This window comes from Aquarana catesbeiana, linkage group LG03 (assembly GCF_042186555.1).
Source record: "Aquarana catesbeiana isolate 2022-GZ linkage group LG03, ASM4218655v1, whole genome shotgun sequence".
Lineage (NCBI taxonomy): Eukaryota > Metazoa > Chordata > Amphibia > Anura > Ranidae > Aquarana > Aquarana catesbeiana.
In genome coordinates, this window is record NC_133326.1 from 63,244,890 (window position 1) to 63,258,271 (window position 13,382).

General features: G+C 43.3%; 1 protein-coding gene across 2 annotated transcripts in view; it reads left to right on the top strand.

Annotated features, from left to right (window-relative positions):
• The window catches only part of TM6SF1 (transmembrane 6 superfamily member 1), a 136,565-nt gene that overhangs the window by 53,246 nt on the left and 69,937 nt on the right, over positions 1-13,382 (top strand). For both annotated transcript variants that reach the window (XM_073618620.1, XM_073618619.1), the window contains exons 2-3: positions 6,581-6,684; positions 10,862-10,959. In XM_073618620.1, the coding sequence (XP_073474721.1) occupies positions 10,939-10,959 (21 nt within the window). In that variant the 5' untranslated portion in view covers positions 6,581-6,684; positions 10,862-10,938. The remainder of the gene's footprint in view (positions 1-6,580; positions 6,685-10,861; positions 10,960-13,382) is intronic.

Sequence of the window (13,382 nt, forward strand, 5' to 3'; positions counted from 1 at the left end):
AGGCCAATAAGAATATATACATGGATGTTAGTACCCACAAAGGAAGGCAATTCACCCATACACCAAAGTCTGTACAAAGTGCAATAGGGTCTCTGGGCAAAATCCAGGAATTGACACACATAAATAAATTATTTAATTAATAAATAATAGAAAACAACATTACAAAATATTTTGTTATAAAATAATAATCATATAAACATATATTAAAAATATATATAAATAAATAAATATATTTTAAAAAACACAGTAATAAACATAAACTATAAAGCTATAAATAATCCACCACCTGAATAATAATGAAAATTCACATTATTCAACTGAACCTATTATCGGTGTGTGAGAAGAATTAAAGCTGAATATCAGGCAGATATAAAGTCAGAGATTAATGCAGTTCTGTATTCATTAATACATCCTTAAATGTTTTATTTAAAAGCATGCAATTCGATTTGGACTTGTATCAGCCTTTTGCAATTCCCATATAGCAACACACATCTGTTGGTAGGTACACTTGGGTGCCAATCAGAATGACTGTCCATGTGCACAACCATTTAGTGACCCTCAACATAGGCAAAAGCATCTTCGTGCACAGCACCCAGCAATGTTTTAGTTGTGTCTTCACATGAGAACACAGCCAACCGCTGAGATGCACTGTGCCATGATCCATACTGTGTGCATAGCAGGCTGTGTTTACTGTACAGATAATGACAAGCTGTATTCATAGGCTTATGAACACCTAAAAGGTCAGATGACACTGAGGGTTGATGTGAATTCATTAAGCAACTTTTAATCAATTTTCTGGAAAAAATCTTCTGAATCCAATCACCCCTGCTAATAATCAAAGCACACCATTGGAGACTCCCTCTCCGCCTGGCCTAACCAGCAAAGTAGTACATCCCATGTTTGCTTTACAGCAGTGGACCCCAATAGCAGCCTTACCCAGCACTGGGAAGGAAGCATACAAATAACGAAAGCCTTTAAACTATTTAGGTATCCCAAGTGTCACAGCACATCTCCATAAGGTTGCACACAATAGAGTAAACCATAACGAAATGAGAGCTGAGTCAAGGAGTCCATTCTTATTGGGAGGGGCTTGCCAGAGTCCTATATCACACTCACCAGGGATGCAAGTAGTTCCAATAGTCCTGCAACTTTCTCTTCCTGCTACTTCCCTTAGAAGAAATATCAATAGATAGAGCCTCACAGACTACATCCTTACTGTAGCTTGGTGCTTCAGACACTACCCACTACAAACTCCAGGCAGACTCCAACCAAACTATTTATAACAGGGCCCTACTTCCCAAGATGTCCCACACATGGGCTGGGATGACACTTCCCAAGATCATACCCTGATGCTATAATGAGGGCCTCTAGTAGCTAACTATGAGCTTACACTGCCAACTAAATGCAAGGTTTCCTGCGCTTGCTCTCAGTTACCTGTGGTGATACCTGGTGACCAAATTGCAGAACTACACTGGACAATCCCGTGCCTCTACCCTACACTGTTAGTAAAAATACATAGTCACCAATGCACTTCTTAACAGTGCCACATCCATACCACTTTAAGAGTGGTTGATTACAGTTAGCAAGCGATCCATTTTAGTATGACAAATAAGACATATACCTGCACTATGGATGTTGCACTTCTATCATTATTCTTGTTTTGGCTGATCACAAAGAATTGCTGGCCATACACAATTTCATAGCAATTTCAATTAGATAGTGATCGCAAACATGGATAAATCATGGTAATATATAAATATATACATTATTGGATAAAACAAATGGTAAACTAATTGTGGGTGTATACTTATAGGCCCCCTAACTTTAAGGATTATTAGGAGATCTGTCTTGTTCACAGTTAGAATGGCAGGAAAGCAGGGCAATGTTATACTCATAGGGGACTTCAACTATCCTGATATTGAGTGGGGAAGCAGAACTATGCACTAAACTACGACTTGTTGTTTCCTGAATGTAATGTACAACAATTTCATAAATCAAATGGTGGAATTCCCAACCAGAAATAATGCTCTACATGACCTGTCATCCAGCTGCTCCTCTCAGCTCAGCAGGAGATAAGCGGACTGACTCCCTGCTGGGCAAAAACATATCCAGCCCGTGTGAAAGGGGTCTAATTCAGCCTTAAAAACTATATAACTATATATTTATAGAGTTGCCTTGGTCTATTTGATCATTTTTGTGATGGAACTCTGATTATAAGTAGTTAAGAGAAAATTGTCATGGCTATGACTAGTATATGAAAGCTTGCATTCAGTCAGAATCAAGAATAATCCTTATTATTACTACAGTAAACTGATATGTGTGTCAGGCTCAGTTCACACTGCCGCAAGTTGTGAGACCACACGTTGCATGACATGGGAAATCCCATTTTAGTCAATGAGAGCTGTCTTAATTAGCACTACTGAAGTCACTCCGACTATAGAAACGGTTTCTGTACTACTTCAAGGCGACTTCTATCTGACTTGTGCCCATAGACTTGTAGTACCCTGATGTTTAGGCAGGGTTGTTCTTAAATTTATCTGCCAAGTGATAGTTGCCATGGCCAATTGCTAGGAGATGAAATGATTTCACCCTAATTCTGGAATTGCTGCACTTCTCTCCTCTCTCAATAGGTGGCTGGTATCTGGTGACATTAAATAACACAAGGGCATTGCAAGGACAGATTAGGAATGAATGGGGTGTTTCAGCCAATGGGCAGGGATTTTCTTGGGTCCCTTGGCCTGCTGGGAGAACCTATTTATTTGGGTGGAGTCAGGTGCTCGGGGTTCTGTGCCACCTGGACGGCTGTCTGGGTGGACGTGTGTTGTGCTGCCCCAGGCTGCTAGGCCAGAGACCTGAGGCCCATCCCGAGGACATCTGGCTGCTAGGCTGTCTGAGGGCCTATCCAGAAGCAAGAGAGCAGAGCAGGGTTGGGATTGCGGCTTGCAATCCAACCAGAAGTAACGGTTCTGCCAGCCAGAGAACCTGTCGTGGTCGGAGGTAGAGGGGAAGCTGTCGCCACTAAGAGACCATCCACCTTACTACCAGGGGCCACTGTGAGTAACTGAAGCAGGTACCTCCACCAGTATTCTCAACAACCGGCAGGAGCGTTGGGAGGGTGGGGCTTGGAGGGCTGGAGCCCCGAAAATCCCAGAGTCTCAGGCATGCAGCTCTCCATTGTTAGCGGCGAGCACCAGGACCGATCTGATCCCGAGCGCGGCCGAGTGCCATAGCATGTCCCGCCTTCTGGAGCCTGCAACGCCTATGATGGACGTCCCACTGGTCCAATGCTGGGACCGCGGGACGTGTGACCTCCATCATAGGCACTGCAGGTTCCAGAAGGTGGGTATTACAATTACAATCCCCGCTCGGGCGGGCGGCTCTCCTTTCCTCCTCTGACGACTGACTGACTGACTGCCTGGCTGCTGTGACACCGCACACCACGGCTGAGCTGAGGTAGGTCAGACAGTGTATGTAAATGTCAGTGTATGTAGGTCATTACCGTCAGTGTATGTAGGTCAGTGTATGTAGGTCACTACCGTCAGTGTATGTAGGTCACTACCGTCAGTGTATGTAGGTCAGTGTATGTAGGTCAGTGTATGCAAGTCAGGGAGATCAGTGTATGTAGATCAGGTAGGTCAGTGGCAGGCAGGTGAGTTTAGTGGTCAGCACTGATGGGCACTGGTAAGCCACACAACCCCCCCCCCCCCGGTGACCGGTGCCTTAGACTTCGGGCTGAAGCCTAAGGTCTTTTTGCCACCTAGCAATGCCCCTGCCAACTGGGGACGGTGAAGAATTGGGAAACTTAAGCAGAGGTCAAGCCAGAGACCCAGCCAGTGGAGGTGACACTTGCAGAGCATTATTCTGTGCCAAGCCAGGGGCCGAGCAGGCCAGTGGGGTGAAGCTTGAAGAGTGTCTGTGAGTGCCAAGCTAAGGACCCAGCAGGGATGCTGCGGTGATGCTTGAGGAAGACACTCAGTGAGAAGATTGGAAGAGCTCAGGAGATCCAGTGGCAGTGGATCAGCGGGTCTAATCCCGCGTACACACGATCGGAATTTCCGACAACAAATGTTCGACCATGTGTAAGCTCCATCGGACATTTTTTGTCGGAACTTCCCACAACAAAAATTTGAGAGCTGTTTCTCAAATTTTCTGACAACAAAATCCGTCGTCGGAAATTCTGATCGTGTGTACACAATTCTGACGCACAAAATTCCACGCATGCTCGGAATCAAGCAGAAGAGCCGCACTGGCTATTGAACTTAATTTTTCTCGGCTTGTCGTACGTGTTGTAGGTCACCGCGTTTTTGACGTTCAGAATTTCCGACAACATTTGTGTGACCGTGTGTATGCAAGACAAGTTTGAGCCAACAGCCGTCGGAAATAAATTCAGGATTTTGATGTCGGAATGTCCGATCGTGTGTATGCGGCATAAGTGATAGACTGGGAGCTCAGTTGAGTGAAGATCTAAAATGGAGATTGTGGAGGAAGTGAAAGAGTTCATTACAACTTTGTTAGAAACTGTTCAAGATTGTTGCCATAGGAGACAGCGTTTCTACACATGCAGACGTGGTGTCCAGCTGGGTGCCTTTCCCTGCATGGCTGTCTACCTATAGAAGTCTTGGAGTCTGCTTATTAACATTGCAACTACTAAGGGGTGTCCTGGCCCTAACCCTCTCTTAGTTCTGTTCAAGAGAAAATAAATCTCTTTGCATTTAAGATGTGTCTGGCGCCCATTAATTTACCTTACATTGCACCCACCATGCCTGGTAACCCACCCTACACAGAAGGATGTCAGCTGTCCCTGACTTTGGAGGGCACCATTAGGCCTGGAGTGGCTCTGGACTTGGCTACAGACTTTAATGGAAGTCGCCTCCAAGTCGGTTCCTAATCATAATTGATGTGATTTGAATCTGACATTACAGTAATATTAGCCAGGCATTCCCTGAAGTTGCTTCAAAGTTGCACTGAAGTCGCCTGGCAGAGCTGCACTGTAAAGCATCGTACACATGGTTCGATTGTTGTACGACCGAGCGTCTGATTTTTGTCAAACGGGCGTGTGCAGGATTTTGTCTAGCATACTAACAATCCGCAAATTGTCATTCGATAAACACGAACATAGTGACGTACTATGAGAGTATAAAGAGGAAGTTCATTTCTCAAGCGCCACCCTTTGGGCCCCTTCTGCTAATTTCATGTTAGTAGAAGTTTTGATGAGCGTTGATTCACACTTTTTTGTTAAGTTATTTTTATTTGGATGGCAGATAGCATCTCTAATTACATTTCATTTTTTTTTCTGTAAAATAAAATAATTGTGTAGAATAATACTTGGCTGTGTGTTTTTCTTCAAATGACAGTTTGGGAGTAGGCAGTTACATTAAAAACAACACAATGGAAAATTAACAAGGGACACCAACATAGTTTTATCTCTGATCTTAAAAACTACGGGATAATGGTGTTGTGGTAACTTCCCAAAAAAAATCAAACAACAACCACCATATTAATATTATTTATATCACTACAAAACAAATGCCTTTTAAAATACATTTGGCACAACTACATCAGTATCACCAGCAAAGCAGCTTCATTATTATCCCATTAAAGAAGATGAGAATATGCGCTGCATTTCGACATTTCATCAATTGCCGCGTCATGAATGTTAATTCTAGATTACGGACGGTAGTTTACAAGACCGAACTCTTCCCGGTCGTTCCTTGATTCCGATCATGCGTGTTTGTACTTTTGTGTCGACAAAAATGTTATAGCCTGCACATCCAGCTTTTGTCTGACGAAAAAGTCAAATCGACTGTCGAAAGCACTGTACTAACGATCCGAAAATCCGCAGACCGCTCCTCTTAATTTTCCCTTCTGATTTTCGTATCGTGTGTGTACGAGCCGCGTACACACGAGTGGAATGTCCGACAGAAAAAGTCAGACGGAAGCTTTTCATCATCTATTCCGATCGTGTGTATGCCTCATCTGACTTTTTTTTTTCGAAAATTCTGACGGACCTAGAAATGGAACATGTTCTAAATATTTCCGACGGAACCAATTCCTATCGGGAAAACTGCTCGTCTGTATGCTGTTCCGACGGACCAGTACTGGCTATTGAACTTCCTTTTTCTAGTCCCGTCGTACGTATTGTACGTCACCTCATTCTGGACGGTTGGACTTTGGTGTGACTGTGTGTATGCAAGACAGCTTGGGCGGAATTCCATCGGAGTTCCATCTGAGAAACCTTCAGAGTTTATTCCAACAGCAAAACTGGTCGTGTGTACGAGGCCTAAGGCATTGATTTGTTATGAATTAGAACCCAGTGCTTGCAACACCTATGTGGCCCACACCCAGACTGTATACCCTGCTTTAATGAGGGAAAAAAAGGAAAACTTGGTAATTAGCAAGTCCAATGGTTCGTGTTTGTGCGCGCTAAATTTATGATGGGTTTACCAATCTGCACCTCTACTTCTATGGGTCATGTTTATATAAAAAATTAACAATAAAATAAAAATGTATTTTTAAACAGCACCGATCTTAGCAACTGTGTAAATGTCCATTTATCTGTCAAATATTTTGTATTTTCCAGTTCCTGGCCGGTTATAGTTTCTGGTGCTGTGGTTTTAGTGGTCATCGCATTATTATCCCGTCTGCTTGTCATTCAGAAACCACCCAAGGATCCTTTGTTTTATGGTATGTATACCTACGAAACCGTCTTAACTTATGTTTTGTTAATGTTTCTTAACATAGTAAATCGTATTAATCTAGTAAATAAATGAAATAATTATATAAATTTATATTAAAAAAATAATAATATTATGGCTGTTCTTCAGACCTTGCTGATTACTGTCATCGATGCCAAGGGGTTCACCTTCCAGACACTGTTTGTATTATTTTCAAATCACAAGAAATGATCTTGTGTCATTAGAGTCTCCATCACGTAGCTATCATACATTCAGATACTGGAGAGTGTGCTGCTTAGTGTTCTGTTATGCAGCGGACACACAAGCGGACTTTTCAGCATCAAAGGTCCGACGGTCTTTCCGACGGACTTTCGACAGAGTTACGACGGACTTTCGAATGACCGGACTTGCCCACACACGAAAGCCCGTTGGTTTGAATATGATGATGTAGGAAGGGTCTAGAATAGGGAAGTTCATAGCCAGTAGCCAATAGCTGCCCTTGCGTCCTTTTTTGTCCGTCGGACTAACATACAGACGAACGGATTTTTCGACCGGACTCGAGTCCGTCGGAAAGATTTGAAACATGTTCCAAATCTAAAGTCCGTCTGATTTTTGAAAGAAAAACTTCGCTGAAGGTCCGATGAAGCCCACATACGGTCGGATTGCCCGACGGATTTGATCCATCGGACCAGTCCGGTCAAAAAGTCCGGTCGTGTGTACACAGCTTTTCAAATGTTTTATACAAAAGACATACCTGCTGAGTCCCAGTCTTTATGGACAGGATGGCAACTTGCTGACATAACAAGATCCACAGGATGTGTCACCTCACAGAGAAAACTCACAGTAGGAATGCGTTTTAGTTTATTCCAGGCTGCCAGGTTACAAAAGATCTTTTCTGGAATTTTCTCAGAGGTGAATAATAATGGAACAAAACCTTCTGACTCCTTTTAGGGAACTGTACTAATACTTAAAACACAATGGTGACACACAGGAGCATACCAGGTATGAGCATTAGATAATAAAACAAGCAGCTGTGGCAACACACCAAGAAAAACAATGAAAATAGTACCGCTCAAATACCCCCTAAACCTATGTCAGTCAGATCAGTATGTGAATAGACTGGTGCAAGACAGACAGGATTGGCTTGTCAGGCTCGAGTAGAATTCAACAAAATGGTGGCCATCTGCACACAGACACCAACTCCCTGTTGCATAAATGTATATGAGATGTGTAAAAGATGGCTTCAGCTCCTGTTCTTCACCTGTAGAGAAATCTTCAGACGTATTTCACCCTTTTCAGGGCTTATTCATAGAGGGCTCTATGAGTAAACTCTGAAAAGGGTGAAACGTATTGGAGGAGTTATCTACAGGTGGAGAACAGGAGCTGAAGCCATCTTTTACCCATCTCATTTACACTTATGCAACAGGGAGTCGGTGTCTGTGTGCAGATGGCCACCATTTTATTGAAGCACGCTAAGCAAACCACATTTGTTAGTGAATTGGCTGTATGTACACTTTTCAGTTGTATGCATCGCTGCATGGGTGTTGTAAACACTGTGAGAGTACTCATTTTCTATATGACTGGATTTGTGGGCACATCAATGCAACAGCTTATGTGTGTTATCCTTAGCAAATAATTGTTCACATCTCTGTGTGTTACAAAACACCTTCACCCTTTGTTATAGGAAAAGGAGAGGGGTGTTTTTTTGTAGTCCAGTCACAGAGAGACAACGCTGCTCCTTGTGTTGATTGCGCCCTCTGTATCACTCTGTAAAGAGATTTTCCATCTTGTAGAACAACAATCTAAGCACCAGCAGGCTGAGAGTGATCACCTGTGGGGCAGGTTGAGTAGTTAACCCTTTACATAGAGGCATGGAGGAGTTTAAATATGAGGAAAGATTAGAGGAACTGAATGTATTCCCTCTTGAGAAGAGGAGATTAAGGGGGGATATGATCAACATGTACAAATACATAAGTGGTCCATATAGTGAACTTGGTGTTGAGTTATTCACTTTAAGTTCATCACAGAGGACAAGGGGGCACTCTTTACGTCTAGAGGAAAAAAGATTTCATCTCCAAATACGGAAAGGTTTCTTCACAGTAAGAGCTGTGAAAATGTGGAGCAGACTCCCTCTAGAGGTGGTGCTGGTAAGTATAGTAAATTGCTTTTAAAAAGTTCTGGATTCTTTCCTAAATGTACAGAATATACCTGGGTACTAACATATATAGGTAAAGTTGATCCAGGGAAAATCTGATTGCCTCTCGGGGGATCAGGAAGGAATTTTTTTCCCCTGCTGTAGCAGATTGGAGAATGCTTTGCTGGGGTTTTTTGCCTTCCTCTGGATCAACTCTGGGTGAAGGATTGTGTATATGGGATTGCATTATTATTTTTTTTTTTGGTTGAACTAGATGGACTTGTGTCTATTTTCAACCTGAATCCATAGACTGTCACAGCACAGATCAGGAGCAGGATACATGCAGGCAAGCGACTGACTGCCAATGTGGGATGTGACTATCCCCGCACCGAAGAGCCTGGTTTAAGGCAAAGATGGAATGTAGAAGACCGCAGATGATGACAAAAAAAGAGCTGGATAGCAGGGGCGGCTGAGATCTTGATGACCAACACACCAGGATAGGATGCTGATAGAGGTGAAAAACGCCAGAGAAGCCGATCCTCAAGCAGCGACTGCTGTGTATCCTTACACACTGTACAGTCCTGTGTAGACCTTGTACAAGGGATAGCAGCGGGTAAGCGTACGCATTTCAGGGTCCCGCCCCTTTCCCAGCATCATACCACTGCAGATGCAGGGTAAAAAAATAGCATTCAAGCAAAAAAATAAAAAATATAATCAAATAATTGAAAATTAAGAAATAAAAGATCAGAGAGAGTAAAAAAAAATGTTAAAAACATCCATGAGAGATAAACAAGCGGCCACCACCAGCCAACACCAGCCAACTCAAAGTGCAGGGACACAAAGAGGTTTGGCCATCATCTACTGTCTTCTACATTCCATCTTTGCCTTGAACCAGGCTTCTCAGTGCAGGGATAATTACATCCCACACTGGCCGTCAGGCGGCTTGCCTGCTCCGGCTCACCACCACCCAGCCCGCTGTCTCCCCCAATCTGTGCTGTGACAGTCTGTGGATTCCCCCTCACCTCCTCCACTGTGGACCAAGCCATCCATGTAAGTTTTTGCTAATGCTTAATAAATTTTTTAATTCATGGTCCACCGCCTTGGTCCCTGGTTTGCAATTCTCTGTGGATCTTCCCCTGATCTTTTATATCAAGAGCCGCGGATCATACACTGGAAGTTGTGTTTTTCATTTTTAAGAAACTTCATGACAATTGTTAATCCTCTGCAACCTTTTTACTGCTTTTTCTAGAGTTGACAGTTACTCATCCCTTGCAAGCTTTTTGCAGCCACTTCATGTGCATGAATAATTCCTTCTAGCAGTCCATTGTGAGTGCTTGAGTAAGTGTCTAATGGCACTTTTTGTTTTTAGTATTCAAATGTACAGGGCGTCACATGACTTCTTGTATCCTATGCTAATGCCATAGGCGTGCGCAAGGGGTGTGCCAGGTGTGCCTGGGCACACCCTAATCCTGTGGTTGGCAACCCGCCAAGGACTGGTAGGTGACAGGTAAACCGCAATCCTTCCTTGCTGACCCTCAGAACCTGGACAGGAGAGGCGGGGTGGAGTTTAGTGGAACCGATCTGTATTTTCCTCCTGCAGCAGCTGAAAGTAGGCTTCTCCTAATCTCCCTCTCATCAACATTCAGCTGCCACAGGAGGAAAATACAGGGGGGATCTGTACCAATATATGCTATCTATCTATCTATCTATCTATCTATCTATCTATCTATCTATCTATCTATCTATCTATCTATCTATCTATCTATCAATCTATCATTGTCCCACTTGGCAATTGGGCTGTATGTCTCTATCCAGCAAAGAATAATTAATCATCTGATATGGATTTTCATTGTTGATCGCTGTTGTAACAGAGGTACCATTCCAAGTTGACTTGCTCATTTATGCAGATAATCCCTCAATATTAGATCATTTGGTAATTGTAAAGTGCATGCACAGTGTTAGTGTGATATCTTTACCCATCTATAAAATGTCTCCATAATGCTTGTGGTGTTTTTTCTTTACTGTAACCATCATGATGTTTTTGCTTTTCTAGTATATGCAGTATTTGCATTTACCAGCGTGGTGGGTCTTATCATTGGCCTGGAACAAGATGGACTCATTGATAGTTATATGACCCTATATTTAAAAGAGGTAATAACAACAGAGTTTAGATATGTGCATAGCTGTTTTATACATTTATGGAACATGATGACTGTAACTGTTCCCTTTTGAAGCAAAATATATTAAAGCTGTATTTTTATTTTTTTGCAGTATGTTTGGCATCATGCCTTACTGTATACAGTTTTCCTAAGCAAATCCATTTGTCAATGTGTTGCAGAGTGCCTTACCTGAAGATCGTGCCATGAATAGCACTTCCTGTTGTGGTCTGACAGTGCTAAGCCTCTACCTTGCAATTAGCAGCAGTGTTGTCAGCCTGCATTGTGCAGTTCTGCCTGCCTGGCAAGCATGGGCAGACCTGATTGACAGTCCCATGGCCAGTCTGTGAGGTGCACACAGGCTGACAGCACTGCTACTAATTGTGAGGCAGTGGTATAGCCCAGCCATAGAGTCGAATGTATGGGCAGGCTGAATGTACCAAGTTGATCAATCAACTTGGGTACGACCAGCCAGCTGGATCTTACATGCAATTATCGCTAGCAGCTGGTATAGCCACTAGCAATAATTACTGTTTTCTCCTAGCGGGGATGGCTTCCCCCGCCCCTCACCAGGAGAATACAATGACTCCGCAGGAGGGATTCCCATGTCAACCTTGTCTATGTTGATGAGGGAATCAAGCATATTTCTTTCCAGCAACCCGAGTTTGCAGGAAAGAAATTTGCACCATGTATGGCTGGCTTTAGCCTTGTCAGCCTCAACAGGAAGTGATGTTACTGTCAAGATCTCCAAGTAAGAAACTTTGCAACAGATTCACAATAAATTATTTTCTTGATAAAAACTGTGTACAGTGAGGTGTGATGGCAAACAGATTTTGTGTTTACATACATTTTAAAGCTCAGCATAATTACAAATGAATAAATCAACATATGATCAGCTGAAGTGATGAATCTGAGAGTAAAAAGGTAATTCATGTGGTACAGTATATGTGCATATCACACACCATACCAAGTGCATGAAAATATGACAAATCATTTGTGCTGTTGAAAGTGTTTTCAGACTTTTCCAAAAAGACCCCTATGCATTCTTCTGAATAGTAAACACCTGTGCTCCTCCTGTTTCAAATGTTGCACCTCCTCTAATTAAATATGCAGTGGTGGAGGGCCTCTCAGCAAAAACTGCTGGCCTCTCGATCCCCCTCCACCCTGCCGGTCACTCCAGCCAATTCAAACTGCCTGTTTGCAGTGTACTCTCTCCATCTTTAGCTGCAGCAGTTGAGCTCAGCTGGAGAAGAGAGCGCAATTTGAATGGCAGGACGGAGGGGGATTGAGGAGCCAGCAGTTTTTACAGAGAGGCTCCCCAACAGTTGCATGTGTAATGAGAGGAGGTGCAGCATTTAAAAGAGGAGCCCTGGTAAGTACTATTCAGAGGATATGGAATTGCATAGGGGGCTTTTTGGAAAATGTTGCTGAAGGTGAACTTATACATTAAAGGGGTTGTAAACCCTTGTGTTTTTTCAGCTTAATGAATCCTATGCATTAAGCTGAAAAAACTTCTGACACTAACCAGCCCCCCAAAACCCCCAGCCCCCCCCCCCCCCAGTTTTACTCACCTAAGCACCTTGTTCCCTTGGCAGAGACATGCTCACCCTCTCTGCCTGGGGTTCTTGGGTCTTGATTGAATAGATTGATAGCAGCGCAGCAATTGGCTCCCATTACTGTCAATCAGATCCAATGACGCGGGCGCCGGGGGGCGGGGCCGAGTCCGGCATTCTGTGTCTATAGACGCAAATGCTGGACTCAGGAGCGAGAGCCTGCTAGGAGAGCGCTGCTCCTAGGGTGTTTACTGATGCAAGGAGGAGCCGGGAGCGCCGTTGCTGGACCCCAGAAGATGATGATTCAGGCCACACTGTGCAAAACGAACTGCACAGTGGAGGTAAGTATGATATGTTTGTTATTTAAAAAAAGAGAAAAAAAAAGAGGGTTTACAACCCCTTTTAAATAGGAATGCAATTTTAAATATTTTTCAGTTCTGAGTTTAATCCCTTGCTGGATCTTGATATCTTCCCCAACCTCCAGCTGTAATGTAACAGTTAGGGTCCAGCTGTGAGCCGAACTTCATTTTTTTTTAAATTGGAAAGCATTTTCCATCATTTACATGGAATAACAGGTACATGATAATGGCAGTCTGCTCTGCGATGATGAAACTGCCGTTGGATAAGAGCAAGAGTCACAGCCAACAGTGAGGATCAAAGCTTAAAAATAAAGAATACTTTGGTACCCTTCCAATTTAAATTTCAGCTACGCACCCTGGAGATTTGATTGGATAAAGATGTACCGTGCAGGGGTAGGCAACCTTGGCACTCCAGCTGTGGTGAAACTACAAATCCCATCATGCCTCTGCCTCTAGGAGTCATGTCTGTGATTGTCATGGTCTTGCAATGTCTCATGGGACTTGTA